This window comes from Heptranchias perlo, chromosome 22 (assembly GCF_035084215.1).
Source record: "Heptranchias perlo isolate sHepPer1 chromosome 22, sHepPer1.hap1, whole genome shotgun sequence".
In the NCBI taxonomy this organism is placed as follows: Eukaryota; Metazoa; Chordata; class Chondrichthyes; order Hexanchiformes; family Hexanchidae; genus Heptranchias; species Heptranchias perlo.
The window spans coordinates 50,367,926-50,392,135 of record NC_090346.1 but is presented as its reverse complement, the minus strand read 5'-3'; the positions used below and the strand labels follow the sequence as shown (position 1 = coordinate 50,392,135).

Here is a 24,210-nt window from a genome sequence, read left to right as displayed (position 1 = left end):
TTTGATCTGGAAAGTTTAATTGAAACTTGAAAATACACAGAGGGTCATTGTCCTGTTAAGGCTCTGACCTTGGTGTCTTGTCTCAATTGATGAAAAAGCGATCCTACATGAAGAGCCTGGGGACACCGAGGCTGTTGAAGATGTTTACAGACACAGTCATACATCCTTATATGTTAAACGGCTGGTGGCTCCTTACTGTGGGTCACTGGCGAGACCCATCCCCCATATTTATGGGCCCCACACATTTATCACAGGGGTTCTGTGAGTTGTAGTGTTTCTCTTGAAATTATTACGCATGGGCCAAGAACTCGAGTCTCTCACCATTTTCTTGTACTTTTTTTCTCCATCTCTTTAAGAACAGCACTGAAGCAGCAAAGAAAGAACAGTCGATGCAGCCTGCACCCTACGCGGGTATAAACCCCACTCACTCACTATAACCATGATGTGGAGATGCCGGTGATGGACTGGGGTTGACAATTGTAAACAATTTTACAACACCAAGTTATATAACTTGGTGTTGTAAAATTGGACTATAACTTGGTGTTGTAAAATTGTTTACAATTCACTATAACCAGACTGGGGTTGCAACAACTCAATACATTGCTGTTTGAAAACAAAACCTTCAAATGAATCCAAGGAAACTAGTTGGTGTATGTTGTAATTAATGCCGCCAGTGTAAACACACCAACACCCCGTGATCATATTCACATCCCGTCTTAGGTGCCACATAGTCACAGACAGCCTGTGTCTGGTTTATTCACTGGACAAGTGCTTTCTGCACTATCCAGGTCTCGATAACTGTAAGGTCACAGTTCATTTGCCCAGAACCTGCTCTCTGCATTTCAATGGTCCAGGTCTTGCTCTCTGCAAGGTCACAGTTCATTATTCAGGCCTTGCTCTCTGAAGAGTGTCAAATTATAGCTTTCCAGTTACTCTGCAGACCAGAATATGGTGGTTTCACATTGCTGATCATTGTTGAAGAGATGGTTTCAGTATCCAGCTGCCCTCATGCACACTCCCACATCTCCATTCCAGCTTTTGACTAAAATATTCCTCGCCACACTTAAGAACTTGCGGGGGACAGGAATTGTGTCAGCCATTTACATTAGACAGAACTGGCTGCCCTAGAGCTGGGCTAACCAGTTTTCAGAGTATCAGCTGGTCAGACGTTGAAGGGAGTTAATGGTGAAATGAGCTACTGCCAGACTGACAAAATGGCCAAACAAGCATGGTGTCCATTACACTTCAGGAGATGCAGAAAGTGTCAGGAAGGTGATGGGCTGCCTGTCTCCGCTGGGCCCCACCTCCCTATCTCAACACTGCATCACAGGAGCTGCATGTCCCCAGGACCTGGCCAGGGCTCGGCTGGCTCTTTCTCCCACTCATTATCCCTGAGTCCAACCTGGGTCTTGGATAGGCCCAGGGTCCAGAACCTGGTAGAGAAAGACTGCTTTTCTTCAGGGTGGCATTTTCACCCTCCGTCCAGTGAGTTAATACTGGATTCCATGAATCCCTCAGAAATCTCTTGGTGTTGGACCTAAGAAGGAAAGACAGAAAAAAATATCAGCAACAAATAGCCACAAATGGACATTAAAGAAAGAGAGGGTGCAGCATGAACAGTGGAATTTATCCCCCGGCAGGAGGGTTCATGTGGGTCATTTACCTCCCCTCACTGAGCACATCCTGGCAACTCCTAGAAAATCTAAACTAAGTGGTGAGTGGGAGAGAGGGGCGATGCCAGAGAGAGGGCAGAGCCATGTACTGGAACAGCTGCTGGGCACTGTGGGGATTGCCGGTGCTGTGAAGGGTATCTCTGTGTAAGCTTCACTTACCGGTGTCAGATATCAGCATTCTGTGTCCAGTCCGGGCTCCTTTTGTCTGAATTCAGCAGGTTTTCCAGGTTCTGTTCGACTGTTCGTACACCTTTACCTAGAAACACAAACCCAGTCAGTACAGCTTCAGCCAGATCGCCGACAGGGGCCACTCCCGCCGACAGGGGCCAAATCAGCACCGTTCCAAACTAGGAAACGTGCCTTTTGGATGTTTTGCATCATTTACACGACCGTTGCCATTCCTGCTCCGTATACGAGATGTACTCAAGTGACGGGCTCAGTTGGTTTGACCACACACCTGAGGGTAAGAGCAGGTAGGTATATCTCCAATGCCCAGCAAAGGACATAGGGGCTGATGATGTAACAGCTCGGTGAGCGTAGTACATCTGGTTGAAGAATGAGCCGTCTCTATCGATGGGTAAGTACATCCCTAGAGAGTTATCTACCTGGGCTGCCCAGAAGACATCATTTGTTCTCCGACAGTGAAGGAGCCTCATTGCTCTGCCACACGATATCTGCACTTCACACCACAGCGGTCAGTTTGTGCACATATTATAAAGCAATCTGCAACACACACACAGCTGGAGATTTCCCAGAGACTCTGGCTCACCCATTTCTCCTGTGCATTGTTTAAGAGTTGCACTCAGTTCTGACATGCTCAGGGATCTCAGCACAGATTTCCAGTTAGCAAGGCCTTCTGGAAAGAGAGAGAAGAACAAAGATTAGCAACACCCATAGCCTGGGTCACAGGTCATAAAATGCACCAGTAACCAAAAGGGAGTGAAGGAAGCAACTGAACCCATCAGTTCAACCTCCGACCTGCTGCACAGACCAGAATTTCAGAAAGAACTTGCATTGACACAGCACCTTCAGAGACATCCCAAAGCACTTCACAGCCAATGGGTTACTTAATTCTAATATAATGACTGCTATGTAGGTAAATACGGCAGCCAGTTTGCACAAAGGAAGATCCCACAAATATTAAATAAGATGAACGAGCAGTTATTTGGTGCTTGATGGTGTAGGTTGAAGGGGGAATGCTGGCTAGGACACCAGCAATCTCCACCATTTAGAAGGGCAAGGGCAGCATACACATGGGAACACCATCACCTCCAAGTTCCCCTACAAGTCACACTCCATCCTAAGTTGGAAATATATCGGCCGTTCCTTCATCGTCGCTGGGTCCAAATCCTGGAACTCCCTCCCTAACAGCACTGTGGGAGAACCTTCACCACACGGACTGCAGCGGTTCAAGAAGGCGGCTCACCACCACCTTCTCAAGGGCAATTAGGGATGGGCAATAAATGCCAGCTTTGCCAGCGATGCCCACATCCCAAGAATAATTTTTTTTTAAAAAGCAGGACTCCCTGCTCTCCTTCAGATAGTGCCCTGGGCTTTCCAACATCCTCCTGAACACCGAACAGGCAAATAATATCTTGATTCTCCAAAGAAAAGTGCAGCGCTCCCTCAAAACTGGCCCTCCGTCAGACAGCGCTCCCTCAGTACCAGCCCTCCGAGAGTGCAGCGCTCCCTCAATACTGACCCTCCGTCAGAGCAGCGCTCCCTCAGTACCAACCCTCCGAGAGTGCAGCGCTCCCTCAGTACTGCCCGAAGTATCAGCCTGGATTGTGCACTCAAGTCTATAGTGGAGTTTGGACCCACAACCTTCTGACTCAGAGGGGAGAGTGATGCCAACGGGGAGATGATTTTTTGAGCTCCATTTCTATCGTTCTACCCTTCCAAGCTGATAGATTGAAGGACAAGAACGAGCTCTTTGAATAACCAGGTGTAGACGTCACTCATTCAGGGATACTCTAAGAGATGTGGGTTGCGGCAGGGATTGTAAAATGGATCTCAGGCCCCTTGGGTTAGGGAAGGGGGAGGGGGGATAGATAAAATCAGCCAGGATTCCGGCCCATGGATGTCAGTTGAGGACATGATGGGGCTCAGCTACGAAGGCACATTCAGCCTACACTCACCATCTACGTTTACACATAACGGGTGGTCAATTGGGCCAATGGTGCCCTTGATACTGTTCCTCAAGAAGTCAGGACCTTCAGCCCCTCTGGTCCACTGGGACTGTACAGCAGTAAAGTTAGTTGCTGTAATAGAGCTGGATTTATTCAGATCTGGGTTACTGGGAACATGAGAGACCTATGGAATCCGCTAATGTTGTAATTGGGGTCACAAGCTCAGCCCCTAACTCAGCCATTACTCACCTTCCTTTGCATTTTGTGGCTGCTTCCTGACCTCTGCTTTCCTCCTCTGTCCACTTCCATCCTTCAATCGGGCCCATAGTTCAGACTGGCAAGCTCTGGGAATTAAGTTAAATTGATGAGAAGCTGTTCACTCAATCGAGTAGATGCTAGGAGTGGTTCCAGGGTTAACACAAAGAGCTCGGCCTATGTCGGCTGGGTGATGGTTACTGTGTTACCGTACTAGCTAACATCAAATCCTTGACACCAACAAAATACAGCGAGGGGCCGGGCCGAGACACTCACCAAATCCATTACACGGCAACAGCCTTGTTTCACACAGTCTCTAAGCTACCCCACTCCCTACCCGGCTATGGATCCAAGGATGTTAAGGCTCAGCCACTTCCCTCTGCACCCAGCAGGCCCAAGTCACAAGCAGTCCATTACAAAATTAGGATTGACTCACTTGATTTGTTCGAAGACATTGATTGTGTCTCGACAGACCCCCAATGTCTCTTCAATCTCTTTCTGTTGTTGTTTCCAGGCCGTCTTATCCTCCATTAAAAACCCTTCCACCACAGCCCGCAGTTCCTGCTCCTGGGACACTCGTCCCTTCAGCACCTCCACCTCCTCACACTTCTAACAAAGGAACCACAAAACATCAATGAAACGATCCAGAGATTGGAATATGACCTGTTGCTGGCTGCTCAGTGCTAGAGTTTTCACATCGACAAAGGGATATCAAGGCAGATGAATAGAGTGAGTCTATCCCACAGCACCCAGTGAATAACTGGAAAAGAATTACCCAGTACAGTTGTGCTCACACTGCACACACCCCCTGAATACTGACTCCGAATGGCAACAAATAAAAGTACCTGCCCTGGGAGTGTTTGATGGGACAGTGTAGAGGGAGCTTTACTCTGTATCTAACCCTGTACCTGCCCTGGGAGTGTTTGATGGGACAGTGTAGAGGGAGCTTTACTCTGTATCTAACCCGTGCTGTACCGTCCCTGGGAGAGTTTGATGGGACAGTGTAGAAGGAGCTTTACTCTGTATCTAATCCGTGCTGTACCGTCCCTGGGAGAGTTTGATGGGACAGTGTAGTGGGAGCTTTGCTCTGTATCTAACCCGTGCTGTACCTGCCCTGGGAAATTAATGACTCACAGATGGTTTAGTTGCTTTCAGTCCCATGAAATAAACTGCACCTTATGAAGCTGAATGGCCATTTCCTGCATTTCTGTCTCCAGCCGGTCAGCGTAGACCTGCTCCAGGATGTTGTTGAGGGGCAGAGCGTTACTGTGCCAGCGGGCAATCGCAGCCGTCATCTTCCTTTTAGGTCCAAACAACCTGCAGAGACACCAACAAGTCACACTCCTCCTGGATCTTCATCAGTGACCTGCCACCCACCCCCCATCCCATTCTCTCCCTATTTTATATCCCTTTTTCTTTCCTTACCCCCTTTTTCTGAAGCATGTTGGGGAACGTTTCCACCTCCCACTCTGACCTTTTGGCTCCTGCACCGTTCGAAGGGAACTTGACACATGCTTCAGGAAATGTACCTCAGCTTCCTGTGGGCACTAAGGGATGGTGGTGATGCAGTGACACATCCTGTGGTGAGCCCCTGGTACCCGCTGAGCCCCTGGTGAAGGCTCAGACCCGTGCTCGGCCGTTGCCTAATGACCAGCGAGTGGATGCCCACCCTGGGAGGGTTGGTAAGGAGCTTCTCTTTACCATCTAGATGGCTCCAAGACCACGTGTCGGAGGATGGAAAATTAGAGTCAAGCTCTGGTGGACTGGCAATCTGATATCTGAACCAGGCAGGGCCACGACACTCAGGCACAAACAGCAACAAGCTTGTGAGTTTTGTGGTGTTAGCAGGTTAAACCTCAGCAGGACTGTGTGTGCCCTCTACCTCGGCTCTGCCTGTTCATGTAACACCTACTCACGTAATGCCTACTTCTTTCAGATCAGTTTCCGTCAGAGTGAGGAATATCCGCAAATCCACGTCCTGCTCCTCGAGGATGTGGAGATACTTTAGGCAGCCGATCTGTTCCAGAAACTCTGGCAAATCCTGCAACAAGAAGGAATATTGATAAAAGACCACAATACCACTGAGGAAACGGCTGTCAACCAACAGGAGGGAACACAGGAACAGGAGAAGGCCATTCAGCCCCTCAAGCCTGTTCCACAGAGAACAGAAGAGAGGGGGGTGGGGGGGGCGAGTATTTCAGAGTTTGTATCGGTGAAGAATCAGGTCATGTGGAGTTGGTGCTGAAAGCATCACTGATGCCTATGATACACAACAGTGTGTACCTGCAATGGAGCTCCCCTTGTGGCTGAGTGGCCAAATGCACCCTGTGGTGCAGTGCTGAGCCACACCAGCTAGGCAGACCCCGGCTTCAAACCTCAATCTACTGGCTGATCTCAGTTGGTACAAGCAGCTCAATGTCCACTGGCTAGACAAGAATATAACAGGCTCTCAGGGCTCATTTTCCCTGATCATTACAGTGACCCTCTTGCTGGAGGTGGGTACTGCATTAGGACATGGACATGTGATACGTAGCATGGTCATATAGCTCAGTGATAGTATCCCAGTGCCTGTGTGAGAGAGAGAGAGAGAGAGAGAGAGAGTGAGAGAGTAACAGTATCCCAGTGCCTGTGTGTGAGAGAGAGAGAGAGAGAGAGAGAGAGAGAAAAACAGTATCCCAGTGCCTGAGAGAGAGAGAGAGAGAGGGAGAGAGAGAGAGAGAGTAACAGTATCCCAGTGCCAGAGAGAGAGAGAGAGAGAGAGAGAGAGAGAGAGAGAGAAACAGTATCCCAGTGCCTGTGAGAGAGAGAGAGGGAGGGAGAGAGAGAGGGAGAGAGAGAGGGAGAGAGAGAGGGAGAGAGAGAGGGAGAGAGAGAGGGAGAGAGAGAAAAACAGTATCCCAGGGCCTGTGAGAGAGAGAGAGAGAGAGGGAGGGAGAGAGAGAGGGAGGGAGAGAGAGAGGGAGAGAGAGAGGGAGAGAGAGAGGGAGAGAGAGAGGGAGAGAGAGAGAGAGAGAGAGAGAGAGAGGGAGAGGGAGAGGGAGAGGGAGAGGGAGAGGGAGAGAGGGAGAGAGGGAGAGAGAGAGAGAGAGAGGGAGAGAGGGAGAGAGAGAGGGAGAGAGAGAGGGAGAGAGGGAGAGAGGGAGAGAGAGAGGGAGAGAGAGAGGGAGAGAGAGAGGGAGAGAGAGAGGGAGAGAGAGAGGGAGAGAGAGAGGGAGAGAGAGAGGGAGGGAGAGAGAGAGGGAGAGAGAGAGGGAGAGAGAGAAAAACAGTATTCCAGGGCCTGTGAGAGAGAGAGAGAGAGAGTAACAGTATCCCAGTGCCTGTGTGAGAGAGAGAGAGAGAAACAGAGAGAGAGAAACAGTATCCCAGGGCCTGTGAGAGAGAGAGAAGAGAGAGAGTAACAGTATCCCAGTGCCAGAGAGAGAGAGAGTCTAAACAATATCCCAGTGTCTGCGAGAGAGAGTCTAACAGTATCCCAGTGTCTGCGAGAGAGAGTCTAACAGTATCCCAGTGTCTGCGAGAGAGAGTCTAACAGTATCCCAGTGTCTGCGAGAGAGAGTCTAACAGTATCCCAGTGTCTGCGAGAGAGAGAGAGTCTAACAGTATCCCAGTGTCTGCGAGAGAGTAACAGTTGCCCAGAACCTAAAAATGTCACCTCTCTGATATATTTCACTCTGAAAAATAACCCAGCTCCAGATGTTAAATGGGTTTGTGAAGTGTCTCACTCAGATCAGAAACTGGACTCCGAACACTTCACCCTGTACACAAGAAGCTCTGTCCAGAAGCGTGACCCTGACCTGTAGGTCATTTCCCACTCCCACTCCCACTCCCACTCCCACTCCCACTCCCACTCCCACTCCCACTCCCACTCAGCTCAATGTAAGCTCGAGGAACAGCACCTCATCTTTTGTTTAGGCACTTTACAACCTTCCGGACTCTACATTGATTTCAATAACTTCAGACAATAACCACTGCTCCCATTTTTTCCAGTCAGCTAGTGCTGGTTCTGCTGCTGCCATTTACGGCTGCTACAGGTCAATCTTTTGATCTCTTAAGTTTCTTAACCTGTCCCATTACCATCCTCCTTGCCTTGCACCATCATCCCTTTTGTTATTTGATCACTCTTCCCCTCTACCCTATCACAGACCTTCCCTTTTGTTCTTTCCTTTCCTCCCCTCCCCTCCCTCCCCCCCTCCCTCCTTTCCCTGACTCTGTACTTGCTCAAAAACTTTAACTCTTTTAACATCTTCCAGTTCTGACGAAAGGTCTTTGACCTGAAACGTTATCTCTGTTTCTTTCTCCACAGATGCTGCCTGACTTGCTGAGCTTCTCCAGCAGTTCCTGTTTTTATTTCACCCTGTACACAGCTGTGATTAAAGGTTAATGTAAAAGATAATTATTGAAAATGCAGAGTGTCAGGATGAGATTATAGAAAGTTTCTGGCCTCACAAAAGGCACATCCCAGGAGAAGAGTCTGCAAAGCCCATTCACGACACACAGTCCCAAACTGCTGCATATGGCACTGAAACGATTCAGTCAATGGTACCTTTGGTCCTTGGTATTCAGACGCCTCCTCATTCGGAATCAGTAAGTGTGGACTGGGAATTGTGGGAATGTCGCTGTCACATGAGTGGGAGCTCTGACTGCTGGTACACCTCCGTCCGAGGCCTCTGCGACTTCTCAACTGCCTTCGGTTATAGCATTTATTGGGCTGATCGGAATCCTTCAAAAGACACAAAAGGATTTGATTTGTAAAGAATATGGACAGTGCAGCCATTAATACAGCACTCAGACTATATCCCACCACCCTTCACTCCATCACTGTATCCCTAATAACTCGAGGACAAATTTACAAATGTCTGTCCCAGAACACATTAGTGGGCCGACTGCATTTCTCCCAGCCCGTCCACGTACAAACAGGAAAGGCTGATTGTGCCTCCCAGCCCCCCAATCGAACACTGCCTGTGCAGCGCTCTGCATCCTGTCTATACAACATCACTTCCTCCCTGTGCAGCACTTCATTTACCGGCAGTATCCTCCGCACCCTCCTCCTCCTCCTGCGCCTCACCCACGCCGCGCCCTCCTCCTCCGCCTGCGCCGCGCCCTCCTCGTGCTGCGACTCTCCTGCGCCGCGCCCTCCTCGTGCTGCGACTCTCCTGCGCCGCGCCCTCCTCGTGCTGCGACTCTCCTGCGCCGCGCCCTCCTCGTGCTGCGACTCTCCTGCGCCGCGCCCTCCTCGTGCTGCGACTCTCCTGCGCCGCGCCCTCCTCCTCCGCCTGCGCCGCGCCCTCCTCCACAACCTCCTCATGCTGCGTCTCACCTACCTTGCACCCCATGTGGCAGCACCCATCCAATCTCACCCTGCCCCACCTGCAAACATTGTTCTCCTGATCCCAAGTGAGCAACTCACACACTGGACAGGTGACAGTGGATGTGCTGAGCTGTGATCTGCGAGCGCAGCAGGATTCCAGCTGAGACCGGACATGCTCAGTGGGCTATCGAAGGGCAGAATTTGAGGAGGTCCACTTCCAGTTTGGGAACGCCCTGAAATCTAGCAAAGTGCGGTGAGTAAATGGGCAGCGCCCTCACGCGCCTCCTCTCACCTCGTTGCTCTCCACGGATCCCTCGCGGCTAACGCCCAGCGTCTTCGCCAGCCCCTCGCTGCTGCTGCTGCTGCTCCGGCGGGCAGTCACGGTATCGGTGCTGCAGAAAGGATTCTCTTCTACAGCGGAGGGAAACTGTCAGTCATTGTTAGGGACATCACCACCAGCCTGGGATATCCAACACTCTCAGCCCCACCCCAAAAACACTGCCCGGCAGGGAAACCCAGCCCAACCACTGAGTCAGTTACCGCGCACAGAAAGCAAGAGAAAACACTGGAAATACACAGCAGGAGTGCAGGCAACAGAGAGAAGGAAAAGTGATTAACGGTTCAAGTGAGGGTCCCGATCAAGGGTCGCTACCTAAAACGATAACCTGCCTTTTTTCCTTTCAGCTGCTGATAGTCCTATTCTCCCAACTCTCTATAGACGGTCATGGCTCTCCCTGGATGAAGAGCTGTGACACACGCACATGCACACCCTCACTCACACCAAGAACCAGCTGTAAGGGATAGACCCTGCCCATCAGCTGCCCGTGAATGCTGAGACAGGAGGGGCTGCACCTACCCCTGCTGCTGGTGCTCTCTACATCGTGCTCATTAATCGGGGAGGTGACATCGCGGTTCCGGATATCTTCTCCATCTTCATCCTGGTTGTTTTTAAATGTGACGTACCCTTGTGGTGGGAGAGACTCTGAAAAGAGAGTGAATGTGAGAACACGGAAAGAAGAAATAAAGAGTTTAGGTGGGGGGGAACTGAAAACTACGACTGCTGTTTATTAATACAGGACTCTCCTATAAAATACAATTTATTCAGTCCCACAGCACACCCAGATTTCACTGGGAATCTTATCCTATGCCTCTAAGCCTTCCCAGTCAAATTAGATCTACCGTGGAGTTTAGCTCAGTTGGTAGTGCTCTGAGTCAGTAGGATGTGGGTTCAAACCCCACTCCAGAACTTAAGCCCATAATCTAAGCTGACACCCCTGTACTGCACTGTTGGAGGTGCCGTCTTTCAGATGAGACACACACTTTAACCTCCGCCCCCCCCAATACAATTCAACCTCTCCCCACCCCATTGACCACACTTCAATCCCCCACAGTCGATGAAACTGGCCATACCGTACTGCTGTGGCCATCCATCAGCTCCAAGGCCTGTGATGTGAGCTAGTGCCTGCGGCCCATCGTGAATAGTGGGGCCCTTCGATCTCCGGGAATGTGGATGGCGAAGGTGTGGGTGGCGAGGTTGGAATGGGCAGGACTCATCGGAGGAGCTGAATTCTTCATCCATTCCTGGAGGGAGATTAAGGAGCTTCAGATCTGCTCTTTCACACTTTACAGGCTGCTCGCTGTTACAAATCCTCCTCTTAGGGTTCAGACCCAGACTAAATTGATTCCTGGGATGAGAGGTTTGTCCTATGAGGAGAGATTGAGTAGAATGGGCCTATACTCTCTGGAATCTAGAAGAATGAGAGGTGATCGTATAAACATTTAAATTCTTAGAGGGCTTGATAGGGTAGATGCTGATAGGCTGTTTCCATTCGTTGGAGAGTCTAGAACTAGGGTACATAGTCTCAGGATAAGGGGTCGGACATTTAAGACTGAGATGAGGAGAAATTTCTTCACTCAGAGGGTCGTGACTCTTTGGAATTCTCCACCGCAGAGGGCTGCGGATGCTCAGTCACTGAATATATTCAAGGCTGAGATAGATACATTTTTGGCCTCTAGGGGAATCAAGGGATATGGGGATAGGGCGGGAAAGTGGAGTTGAGGTTAAAGGTCAGCCACGATCTGATTGAATGGCAGAGCAGGCTCGAGGGGCCGTCTGGCCTACTCTTGTTCCTATTTCTTATGTTCTTATGATTCCACGTTGCTCTGATCTGGCCTCAACTCGCCAATGTTGCAGTTTCAGCCCTACTCCGAGCACCGACCCCCCTCTCCCCAGTATGGTGTTACTGTGGGATCTCCTGGCTAGCGTGTGGGACAGTCTGAGGCAGGGGCCTATCACAGGCTATCCAATGCCTGGTGCAGTTTACTGACCTTAACATTGCAACAAGGCGCAGAGTCTCCAAAACAAACCCAGACTTTAGATGAAAAGGAAGCAACCTACCTGTGTCCCTGCGGACTGACTTGGACACTGGGGCTGTGTGCAGATCGATGAGACTGGCTATCTTCATGTACCCATACATCAGTGCTAAGGAGCGAGCGGTGTCTCCATTTTCATCTTTCACATCAACCTGGACGTCCTGTGTTCAGAATGGGACGAATATTAGACCCTGGGCCCACACACACACACCCCCACTGGGCCCACAAATACCCCTCCCCCCGGGCCCGGGCCCCCCCACATACATACACACACACACCCCACCCCACCCCCCCACCCCACCCCACCCCACACACACCCACCCACCCACTGGGCACGCACACACACACTCACGCCCCCAACAAAACAAAATGATTGCATGTTTACAGAACATGGCGCCCCCTGCCCAGAGTCAGCATCCCACCCAGACTAGGCTCACACCAGGTCCACACAGAAACATAGAAAATAGGAGCAGGAGTAGGCCTTTTGGCCCTTTGGGCCTGCTCCACCATTCAATATGATCATGGCTGATCCTCTATCTCAATACCATATTCCCGCTCTCTTCCCATACCCCTTGATGCCTTTTGTGTCTAGAAATCTATCTAGTTCCTTCTTAAATATATTCAGTGACTTGGCCTCCACAGCCTTCTGTGGTAGAGAATTCCACAGGTTCACCACCCTCTGAGTGAAGAAACTTCTCCTCATCTCCGACCCAAATGTCCTACCCCGTATCCTGAGACTGTGACCCCTCGTTCTGGACCCCCCCCAGCCAGGGAAACATCCTCCCTGCATCCAGTCTGTCTAGCCCTGTCAGAATTTTATATGTTTCAATGAGATCCCCTCTCATTCTTCTAAACCCGAGTGAAAACAGGCCGAGTCGACCCAATCTCTCCTCATACGACAGTCCTGCCATCCCAGGAATCAGTCTGGTGAACCTTCGCTGCACTCCCTCCATGGCAAGTATATCCTTTCTTAGGTAAGGAGACCAAAACTGCACACAATACTCCAGGTGTGGTCTCACCAAGGCCCTGTATAACTGCAGTAAGACATCCTTGCTCCTGTACTCAAATCCTCTTGCAATGAAGGCCAACATACCATTTGCCTTCCTAACTGCTTGCTGCCTACATCAGCTTAGACTAGACAAGGCTCACTATAATCTGAACAGGTTCCTGGGATGTTCCTGCTGGACTAGACGCTCGGTGTCTACCCAGTACCAACGAATACAAATCCTCCATACGACAGTCCCACCAACAGCTGACTGTCCATACACAGCAGAGCCGTGAGCTGTGCAAGTCCCTCCACCTGTCCAGTGTCAGTGGCACAGAAGCCCTGGGAGTTTCCTCAGCAATCACTCCACATTACTGAGGCACTCGGTGTCGATCGGTACGATGAGCAGCTTGGGCTGGCTCTGTGCAGTGGGGCAGGTCGCTCGTGGTCCAGAACCTCCACAGGTGCAGCCATAACCTGCTGTTCATATCCAACTCTCCGGAGCTTAGTGCGTGGTGGGGGGGGGGGGTATTACAGCCCAGTCCCAACCTCTTCCCTCAATGTCCATACACGCTTTTCAGCAAGAGTCACTGGGTAGAGTTCAGGAGACACAACCTGCCCGATTCACGCCTCCCGCCTAGCTTATTGAGGTCAGTTGACTCAGCACACACTGGGGAATGACTGGAACCTTCCTGGTCTGTGGGGCTCAGCTGCTCACCAGCTCACCACTAACCAGCAGAACGATGGGGCAGCCTGTCAGTGTGACTTACAGACAAGTCCTGCATGTATCATAGTAAGTACAGGAGGAGGCTGTGCTGGCTCTCTGAAAGAACTATCTAATTAGTCCCATTCCCCTGCTCTTTCCCCATAGCCCTGTAAATATTTTCCCTTCAAGTATTTATCCAATTCCCTTTTGAAAGTTATTATTGAATCTGCTTCCACCGCCCTTTCAGGCAGCGCATTCCAGATCATTACAACTGGCTGTGTAAAAAAATGTTTCTTCATGTCGCCTCTGGCTCTTTTGCCGATCACCTTAAATCTGTGTCCTCTGGTTACCGACCCTTCTGCCACTGGAAACAGTTTCTCCTTATTTACTCTATCAAAACCGTTCATGATTTTGAACACCTCGATCTTAACCTTCTCTGTCCTAAGGAGAACAACCCCAGCTTCTCATCGCTGGCACCATTCTAGTAAATCTTTTCTGCACCCTCTCTAAAGCCTTGACATCCTTCCTAAAGCGTGGTGCCCAGAAGTAACACATCACTCCAGCTGCGGCCTAACCAACATTTTATAGCGGTTCAGCATAATGTCCTTGCTTTTGTACTCTATGCCTCTATTTATAAAGCCCAGGATCCCATGTGCTTTTTTAACAGCCTTCTCAACTTGTCCTGCCACCTTCAAAGATTTGTGTACATACACCCCCAAATCTCTGTTCCTCCGCCCCCTTTAAAATTGTACCATTTAGTTTATTTTGCCTCTCCTCATTCTTCCTACCAAAATGTATCACTTCACACTTCTCTGCGTTACATTTCATCTGCTATGTGTCTGCCCATTTCACAGTCTGTCTATGTCTTCCTGAAGTCTGTTACTTTCCTTCATATTGTTTACTACATTTCCGAGTTTCGTGTCACCTGCAAACTTTGAAATTATACCCTGTATACTCAAGTCCAGGTCATCAATTTATGTCAAAAAGAGCAGTGGTCCTAATACTGACCCCTGGGGAACACCACTGTATACTTCCCTCCAGTATGAGAAACAACTGTTCACCGCTACTCTCTGCTTTCTGTCACCTATCCAATTTTGTATCCACACTGCCACTGTCCCTTTAATCCCATAGGCTTTAATTTTGTTAACAAGCCTATCATGTGGCACTTTATCAAATGCCTTTTGAAAGTCCATATACACAACATCAACCGCACTACCCTCATCAACCCTCTCCGTTACTTCATCAAAGAACTCAATCAAGTTAGTCAAACATAATTTTCCTTTAACAAATCCGTGCTGACTTTCATTTATTTGGGTTCAGGATAGTAAACACATAGGGGAACTACCACCATCAAGAGAGAGCTGAAGAGCTGTCCCACCCAGCTCAGACTTCACTTCCACCCATCTGCCCCAACCCATCATTTTTTCTGTGACACAGGACAAGGTGGGAAGTGTCAGACACCTACATGGTTCAGGAGGTACTGGACTATGATTTCATGACCTGAAGCAGCAGCTTCCATCAGGGGAGTGAATCCATACACAGGCTCTCTGAAACAGAAGGAGACAACAGGATTACTGCAGGAACGGGATGGGTGGGTGGGGTTAGCAACAATGGGGTTATTGATATTACATGGGGAGGGAGGGGTTAAATATTAGGGTTATAACGAGGTTACTACACTTGCATCGACCTCCGAACTGGATTTCTGTTAAAATATTACAACTTCAGGAGAGATGGGAACAAAGTGTGAGCAACAGAACAGAAATCTGCCCCAATGTCAGGGAACATCCTATGTGATTTTTTTACTTGTACAAAGGTTTTGGAGAAACACTCTGGCCCTGAAATTGGACTGGAATGTGATAGTGATGATCACAACAGGATGGTCCCTTCCTCCCTCCTCCCCCCGCTGCCCTCCAGATTCTGAGAAGCCAACAGGAGAGTAACCGTCTGTCGTACTCTAGTTTAATGATTCAGGTGGAGATGAGGTTCTGGGGTCTGATGAAGAGTTTCAACCCAACACATTAATCTGTCTTTTCAGATGCTGATAGACCGGCTGTGTTTTTTTTCATTTTATTCGTGTCGGCAGAGAATACCTCAGACAACCTCTCGGGTGAAGGACATTAATTTGCTGTCCACTCTGTCTCTTACTTTAGGTTTGCATCAGCCCCGTTATCCAGGAGGAACTTCACCATCTGCTGGTGCCCGGTGCTGGTGCAATGGAACAGCGCTGTCCAGCCTCTGTCATCCTTCATTTCCAGCTCAGCTCCTTGCTGCATGAACATAAGAAAAGGCCATTCAGCCCATCAAATCTCATCCCTCCAGTACCCCAACTGTCCCATCGAAGCCCATCCCTCCAGTATCCTAACCCTCCCACTGAAGCCCATCCCTCCAGTACCCTAACCCTCCCACTGAAGCCGATCCCTCCAGTATCCTAACCCTCCCACTGAAGCCGATCCCTCCAGTATCCTAACCCTCCCACTGAAGCCCATCCCTCCAGTATCCTAACCCTCCCACTGAAGCCCATCCCTCCAGTACCCTAACCCTCCCATCGAAGCCCATCCCTCCAGTATCCTAACCCTCCCATCGAAGCCGATCCCTCCAGTGCCCTAACCCTCCCACTGAAGCCCATCCCTCCAGTATCCTAACCCTCCCACTGAAGCCCATCCCTCCAGTATCCTAACCCTCCCACTGAAGCCCATCCCTCCAGTATCCTAACCCTCCCATCGAAGCCCATCCCTCCAGTATCCTAACCCTCCCACTGAAGCCCATCCCTCCAGTATCCTAACTCTCCCATCGAAGCCCATCCCTCCAGTACCCTAACTCTCCCATCGAAGCCCATCCCTCCAGTATCCTAACTCTCCCATCGAAGCCCATCCCTCCAGTACCCTAACTCTCCCATTGAAGCCCATTCCTCCCGTACCCTGACCCTCCCACTGAAGCCCATCCCTCCCCCATTGAAGCCCTAATTTCCATTTCTGGTTCTATTTCTGTAGCTAAGTTTGCAGTAAGATTCTGCACTTATCTGTTCTATCTCTCCCATTTAATATTTATATCCTTAAAGATGTCCCATTAAATCCTTACTGTAGAGTTGGAGCTTCTATAATCTTTCCTCGTAGCTCATCCCTTTACGCTCGATTGGTCTGGGTGTCCTGTCCTGATTCTCTCTAATTATTATAGTACATTATTATAAGTGAGAGCATAACCGCTGTGAACTCACACCCAACCCTTCGGGCTAGATACCCAAGCATCCCATTTCAATTGCTTCACCACAGTGTCTGGACATTGAAAGTGAGAGTCTTTTACTCCCAGGTTTCTCTCTCTGTCTCTCTGCATTAATTCAATCTCATTCATTGCCTACCCAGGACGTTCTTTTGCACTGTGTGCACGACGTCAGGTCCTTCCGATTTTTTAACCCGGCCTGTACGTCTGACACATTCCCTGCCAGCTTTGCTCCAACATGTGTTGCTACCTGAGGAGGAGGGACCACCTGGCAGAATCGATGAGGCTGAAACCAACAGACCTGAAGCAGGAAATAGGCAATGCTCTCGTTCCCACAGCTCGCTGCCAGCATCAGGGCACTCTGCCCTCTCTCCGTCGTCATGTTGACATCCACACCTGCCTCCAGCAAGAGGTGAACGATGGTATCATGGCCGATGTATGAGGCGTACATCAGAGGGGTCCAGCCCCCGTGGTTCTTCTGATTTGGGTTCACTTTTCCTCTAAACACAGGTAACAGTGAGAGTCATTCCCTGCACCCAGCACGTCACCCGGCACACTGGGAGACAGCATCAATCACTCAGCTCGACACACCAATCACCCCGGCCCGGTCACCGCCTGCTCCATTAGCCCAGGGGTACACCCAAGGCTGGCATCAAACTCAGAGATAATAAATTACAGTCTATAGAGCTCAACACTGGTTTTCTTTTTCTGTAATCGTGTTTGGGGTGGGGGGGGGGGGGTCGAAAGTACTCACAGATCACTGAAAGCAGGGGCACTAACCTGGGCTGCTACACAGGGATTACTGATGGGGGGAGAGGGTCACTTTTAAAAATTCATTCATGGGATGTGGGCGTCGCTGGCCAGGCCGGCATTTATTGCCCATCCCTAATTGCCCTTGAGAAGTCATGATGTGGAGATGCCGGATGTGGAGATTCACATCGTTCACCTGACGAAGGAGGAAGCCTCCGAAAGCTTGTGAATTTAAAATAAAATTGCTGGACTATAACTTGGTGTTGTAAAATTGTTTACAATTGCCCTTGAGAAGGTGGTGGTGAGCCGCCTTCTTGAACCGCTGCAGTCCGTGTGGTGAAGGTTCTCCCACAGTGTTGTTAGGGAGGGAGTTCCAGGATTTTGACCCAGCGACGATGAAGGAACGGCGATATATTTCGAAGTTGGGATGGTGTGTGACTTGGAGGGGAACGTGCAGGTGGTGTTGTTCCCATGTACCTGCTGCCCTTGTCCTTCTAGGTGGTAGAGGTCGTGGGCTTGGGAGGTGCTGTCGAAGAAGCCTTGGCGAGTTGCTGCAGTGCATCCTGTGGATGGTACACACTGCAGCCACTGTGCGCCGGTGGTGAAGGGAGTGAATGTTTAGGGTGGTGGATGGGGTGCCAATCAAGCGGGCTGCTTTGTCCTGGATGGTGTCGAGCTTCTTGAGTGTTGTTGGAGCTGCACTCATCCAGGCAAGTGTAGAGTATTCCATCACACTCCTGACTTGTGCCTTGTAGATGGTGGAAAGGCTTTGGGGAGTCAGGAGGTGAGTCACTCGCCGCAGAATACCCAGCCTCTGACCCGCTCCTGTAGCCACAGTATTTACGTGGCTGGTCCAGTTAAGTTTCTGGTCAATGGTGACCCCCCAACACTGGGATTACTGATTGGGGGAGAGGGTGTTACACAGGGATTACTGATGGGGGGAGGGAGTTACACTGGGATTATTGATGGGGGAGAGGGTGTTACACTGGGATTACTGATGGGGGGAGGGAGTTACACTGGGATTATTGATGGGGGGAGGGTGTTACACTGGGATTACTGATGGGGGGAGGGAGTTACACTGGGATTATTGATGGGGGAGAGGGTGTTACACTGGGATTACTGATGGGGGGAGGGAGTTACACTGGGATTATTGATGGGGGGAGGGTGTTACACTGGGATTACTGATTGGGGGGAGGGTGTTACACTGGGATTACTAATGGGGGGGGGGGGGGAGGGTGTTACACTGGGATTACTGATTGGGGGGAGGGTGTTACACTGGGATTACTGATTGGGGGGAGGGTGTTACACTGGGATTACTGATGGGGGAGAGGGTGTTACACTGGGATTACTGATTGGGGGGAGGGTGTTACACTGGGATTACTGATGGGGGGCGGGGGAGAGGGTGTTACACTGGGATTACTGATTGGGGGAGGGAGTTACACTGGGATTACTGATGGGGGAGAGGGTGTTACACTGGGATTACTAATGGGGGGGGGGGGGAGGGTGTTACACTGGGATTACTGATTGGGGGGAGGGTGTTACACTGGGATTACTGATGGGGGGCGGGGGAGAGGGTGTTACACTGGGATTACTGATTGGGGGAGGGAGTTACACTGGGATTACTAATGGGGGGGAGGGTGTTACACAGGGATTACTGATTGAGGGAGGGAGTTACACTGGGATTACTGATGGGGGGAGGGTGTTACACTGGGATTACTGATGGGGGGGGGGGAGGGTGTTACACTGGGATTACTAATGGGGGGAGGGTGTTACACTGGGATTATGATGGGTGGGCGGGGGGGGGGGAGGGTGTTACACTGGGATTACTGATGGGGGAGAGGGTGTTACACTGGGATTACTGATGGGGGAGAGGGTGTTACACTGGGATTACTGATGGGGGAGAGGGTGTTACACTGGGATCACTGATGGGGGGGGGAAGGGTGTTACACTGGGATTACTGATGGGGGGAGGGTGTTACACTGGGATTACTGATGGGGGGAGGGTGTTACACTGGGATTACTGATGGGGGAGAGGGTGTTACACTGGGATTACTGATGGGGGGAGGGTGTTACACTGGGATTACTGATGGGGGAGAGGGTGTTACACTGGGATTACTGATGGGGGAGAGGGTGTTACACTGGGATTACTGATGGGGGAGAGGGAGTTACACTGGGATTACTGATGGGGGAGAGGGTGTTACACTGGGATTACTGATGGGGGAGAGGGTGTTACACTGGGATTACTGATGGGGGAGAGGGTGTTACACTGGGATTACTGATGGGGGAGAGGGTGTTACACTGGGATTACTGATGGGGGAGAGGGTGTTACACTGGGATTACTGATGGGGGAGAGGGTGTTACACTGGGAATACTGATGGGGGAGAGGGTGTTACACTGGGATTACTGATGGGGGAGAGGGTGTTACACTTGGATTACTGATGGAATGGGGGTTGTTTTGCAGGAATAACTGACAGATCGACACAATACTAACAGGCTGGCATCCACACATGCACTTTTGTGCTGGCGGAAGTTTGGCAGGTCATTGAACAACAATCAGGTGTTGAAGCATGTGATCTAATCACACATTAATATTTATAAAGAGATCGTTTAAAAATACATGTAGATTTAATGCTGATTTAGAAGAATCCACGTCTTTAAACGGAGCTCTTTGCACTGTGCTGATACAGTATCAACCCATGTTGGGACTCAGTGCCCTGTCGGCCCTACCTGTGGATGCACTCAGTGCCCTGTCGGCCCTACCTGTGGATGCACTCAGTGCCCTGTCGGCCCTACCTGTGGATGCACTCAGTGCCCTGTCGGCCCTACCTGTGGATGCACTCAGTGCCCTGTCGGCCCTACCTGTGGATGCACTCAGTGCCCTGTCGGCCCTACCTGTGGATGCACTCAGTGCCCTGTCGGCCCTACCTGTGGATGCACTCAGTGCCCTGTCGGCCCTACCTGTGGATGCACTCAGTGCCCTGTCGGCCCTACCTGTGGATGCACTCAGTGCCCTGTCGGCCCTACCTGTGGATGCACTCAGTGCCCTGTCGGCCCTACCTGTGGATGCACTCAGTGCCCTGTCGGCCCTACCTGTGGATGCACTCAGTGCCCTGTCGGCCCTACCTGTGGATGCACTCAGTGCCCTGTCGGCCCTACCTGTGGATGCACTCAGTGCCCTGTCGGCCCTACCTGTGGATGCACTCAGTGCCCTGTCGGCCCTACCTGTGGATGCACTCAGTGCCCTGTCGGCCCTACCTGTGGATGCACTCAGTGCCCTGTCGGCCCTACCTGTGGATGCACTCAGTGCCCTGTCGGCCCTACCTGTGGATGCACTCTTTCACTGCATCATACTGTCCGATCGACGACGCCGTGTGAAGGTCTAGTGCGATGTCCAGGTCCTCACAGCCAATCAGCTGCTCAAAGCCGTGCCACATGGACAGGCTGCGATTCAGGAGCTCGGTCTCACTTGCCTCGTCACTCAGCTCAGACATGCTGCACTCACCCCCTGTACAAACAGATTAGCTCATCACACACCTTCCTCACATCGACACTGGGGTGGCTGATCCCAGACAGCCCAGTCCTGGCGCATCCCACTGTTCGGTCAGGACCGGGCGAGTGTGTTCAGTATCAGTGGGTTCGAACTGGCCTCAGGGGCCAGGGTAAATCGTACTAAGAGCGAGGCCATGTTCTTTGGGAACTGGGCCGACTGATCCTTTGTCCCCTTCACTGTCAGGTCGGATTACCTGAAGGTGCTGGGGATCTGGTTCGGGGGGGCCGGGGCGTGCACCAAAAACTGGAAGGAGCGTATTTCTAAGGTGAAGCAGAAACTGGGACTGTGGGATCGACGATCCCTCTCGATCGTGGGCAAAAACCTGGTCATCAGGTGCGAGGTGCTCTCGGTGTTGCTGTACATGGCACAGGTCTGGCCCATACCTCGCTCCTGCGCCGCGACAGTCACCCGAGCCATCTTCCACTTTGTCTGGAGATCAAAAATGGACCGTGTCCGTAGGGTCATGATGTACAAATCTCCAGAGAAAGGGGCCACTTTCGTGTGTGGCTGCATCAAGCTTTGCGTGGACCCTTGGTACGCAAACACAAAGTGTCACTACGTGCTGAGGTTCTACCTATCCCTGGTGTTGAGAAGGATGGGCCTGGCCACGTCGCCACGGAACACTCCGTCCAGTTGGACCGTTCCACCCCACCTGTCCTTCGTGGAAAAGTTTATGCAAAAAACACCTTCGACCACAAGGTGATTAGCAAGTGGTCCGCACATAACGTCCTCGAGACCCTGCGGGAAAAGGAGACGATGGATCCTGTCGGTTGGTTCCCCGAGCAGACTGTCAATGTCATTTGGCAGAACGCCTCATCACCAGAGCTTTCAAATAAGCACCAAGACCTAGCTTGGCTGGTGGTGAGAAGGGCCCTTCCCGTCAGATCCTTCATGCACTCCCAGACTCTCAGCCCCACCGCACACTGTCCCCGAGGAGGCTGCGGTGGAGACGAGACCGTCACCCATCTCCTTCTGGAATGTGCCTTTGCAAGAAGGTCTGGAGAGAGATGCAGTGGTATCTGTCCAGGTTCGTCCCGAGCAGTTCAGTAACACAGGACTCTGTGCTCTACGGGCTGTTCCCGGGGATGCACACCAAGATGGACATCAACTGCTGCTGGAAGACCATCAACTCGGTGAAAGACGCCCTTTGGTCTGCCCGAAACCTGCTGATCTTCCAGTGCAAGGAGCTGTCCTCGACTGAGTGCTGCAGACTGGCACAGTCCAAGGTCCAGGACTACGTGCTCAGGGACGCACTGAAGATGGGTGCAGCCACCGCAAAGGCTCTGTGGGGAAAGACAACCGTTTAGAGCCTTCTCGCTATTGTATACCGAGGGGCTGCAATCAGGGAAAAACCCCCAGGCAGAATGTAAAATTCAAATTGATGTAATGTACCTGTAATGAATCTGTAATCAATAATCTGTATTGAATGTAATGCAATGAGGCACCCTAGAGTGTGATGAACTGTAATTATGTACAATGTGTTCATTGAACTGTACAATTTTGTCTTTTAAAAAGCATTTGGACAGTTACATGGGTAAGATGGGTATAGAGTGATATGGGCCAAGTGCAGGCAATTGGGACCAGCTTAGTGGTATAAACTGGGCGACATGGACATGTTGGGCCGAAGGGCCTGTTTCCATGTTGTAAACTTCTATGATGTAACCTGCAAATTGTATAATCTGTATTGTGTACATTTGGAATGTGATATGACAACTGTATTGTATGTATTGCTGCAAATTTTATGAAAAAAAATATACTGCCCTCCCCACCGCAGCCCATCGGGCGCTAGTCACACCCGCGCCTAAATTCACTGACCCTGAGGACACAAGGTCCGCTCATGTACGGACTTCAGTAACACAGGGGATCGGGCGGGAAAGTGGAGTCGAGGTTGGAGGTGAGCCGTGATGTGACTGAATGGCGGAACGGGCTGGAGGGGCCGAATGGCCGACTGCTGCTCGTGTTTAAACATCGCGTCGCGTCAAAGAGTGAGTGAGGTGTAAAAGCACGAGAGAGAACATCAGCGCTCTGTGAATCACTCCTCATCCATTGAAGCATCTTTTAAAGTTTATGATTGAAGAATCCCACAAGTTGCCGAGTTTACCGTCGCTCCGTCAGTCTGCCGGTGACCCCTGTTGCCATGGGTTACTGGGCCCCCCGGGCCCTGCCGCCCTGCCGCCCGGTCCCTGTTCCACCCCTCTCCCCACTCCACTGCCGCGGAAAATACCTGCCAGCCAGTCGCTCTCCGACCGCAGCCCCTTGTCCCTGCAGCGCCCAGTACCTTTTAAACACAAATATTGTCGTTGAGCAGAAAATGGCCACCGAGATGGTCAGCGCTGCTTCTCTTCCGGCTACACAAAGCCACGTGACGCGGATCAACCAATCACACGGCCCAGCGGGAATTATAACAAAGAAGCTGGCAAAAACAAGAGAGGTCTCCGCCTGAACAAAGTGCCCTGCTCCGCCAGGGGCTGCTCCACTGCCCCGGAGGACTCCTCGCCTCTGCTGTTACAAAAAAATTGTTCTTCTGCGAGGAAATTTTGCTATTGCTGCAATTAAGTTTCTTTGTGGCCCATTGCCCTGTTTAAAGAAAGAAGAGAAAATTCAAGAAGTCACAGAAGTGCAAGGTGTTTTTAAACCAGCCGACCGTTGAAAGCGCTTCACAGTCAATGAAGTACTTTTGAACTGTTGTAATGTAGGGAAAAATGGCAACTAATTTCTGCACAGCAAGAGCAGTTAATGTGTCTTAGTGGTGCTGAGGGTCAGGACACTGGGAGTACCCAGGGCTGTTAACATGACAGCTGCTAGCTGAAACCACAAGCAAATAAACTCAATCGCAGAGGCCCTATCTTTGAAAAGTAAATGCAATATTTGCAAACAGCAGGAAAGCGTCATGTGATCATATATCACATGATTAAATGTCACACAATCAGAAATGATGTGATCAAACCTCCAGGAATACATCCAACCAGATTTAGCAACCCTAGGAGAACTCCCTTGCTCTTCTTCGAATAGTGCCAAGGGATCTTTTACATCAAATGGAGACAGAAGATGGGGCCTCGGTTTAACGTCTCATCCGAAACACTCCTTCAGTATGGCACTGAAGAGTCAGCCTCGATTATGTGCTCAAGTCCTGGAGTGGGGCTTGAACCCATAACCTCTGACTCAGTGGCAAGATGCTGCCCCTGTTTAATCTACCTAAGGAGACCAAAACTTTACACAGTACTCCAGGTGAGGTCTCAATTGTACGGGGCTTTGGTGAGACC

At 50.8% G+C, this 24,210-nt stretch overlaps 1 protein-coding gene across 5 annotated transcripts; it reads right to left on the bottom strand.

The window, feature by feature from the left end:
* Positions 1 to 23,311, bottom strand: anks3 (ankyrin repeat and sterile alpha motif domain containing 3). Of its 5 annotated transcripts, none has more exons than XM_068003625.1 (17): positions 23,226 to 23,311; positions 20,719 to 20,902; positions 16,950 to 17,148; positions 15,578 to 15,699; positions 14,898 to 14,979; positions 11,767 to 11,902; positions 10,779 to 10,949; positions 10,225 to 10,350; positions 9,661 to 9,779; positions 8,604 to 8,780; positions 5,974 to 6,098; positions 5,233 to 5,374; positions 4,494 to 4,666; positions 4,052 to 4,146; positions 2,443 to 2,529; positions 1,833 to 1,929; positions 1 to 1,537 (listed from the first exon to the last, which is right to left on the bottom strand). In XM_068003625.1, the coding sequence occupies exons 2-16, from the start codon at positions 20,886 to 20,888 to the stop codon at positions 1,838 to 1,840; spliced, it is 2,016 nt and encodes a 671-aa protein (XP_067859726.1). In that variant the 5' UTR covers positions 20,889 to 20,902; positions 23,226 to 23,311; the 3' UTR covers positions 1 to 1,537; positions 1,833 to 1,837. The 5 variants fall into 5 exon arrangements, with proteins under 5 accessions (XP_067859726.1, XP_067859727.1, XP_067859729.1 ...); XM_068003626.1 differs by having other exon boundaries at positions 23,172 to 23,252; XM_068003628.1 differs by lacking the exon at positions 10,225 to 10,350.
* Between the last annotated feature and the right edge of the window lie 899 nt (positions 23,312 to 24,210).

What these genes read in the sequence shown, in the direction of transcription:
- anks3 (XM_068003625.1), bottom strand. Translation starts at nt 20,888, where the DNA reads ATGTCTGAGCTGAGTGACGAGGCAAGTGAGACCGAGCTCCTGAATCGC. An exon ending in GTGAAAGAGTGCATCCACAG is followed by an intron (nt 17,149 to 20,718) that starts GTAGGGCCGACA and finishes ACCTGTGTTTAG; the next exon opens with AGGAAAAGTGAACCCAAATC. An exon ending in TGGATGGCCACAGCAGTACG is followed by an intron (nt 10,351 to 10,778) that starts GTATGGCCAGTT and finishes CTCTCTTTTCAG; the next exon opens with AGTCTCTCCCACCACAAGGG.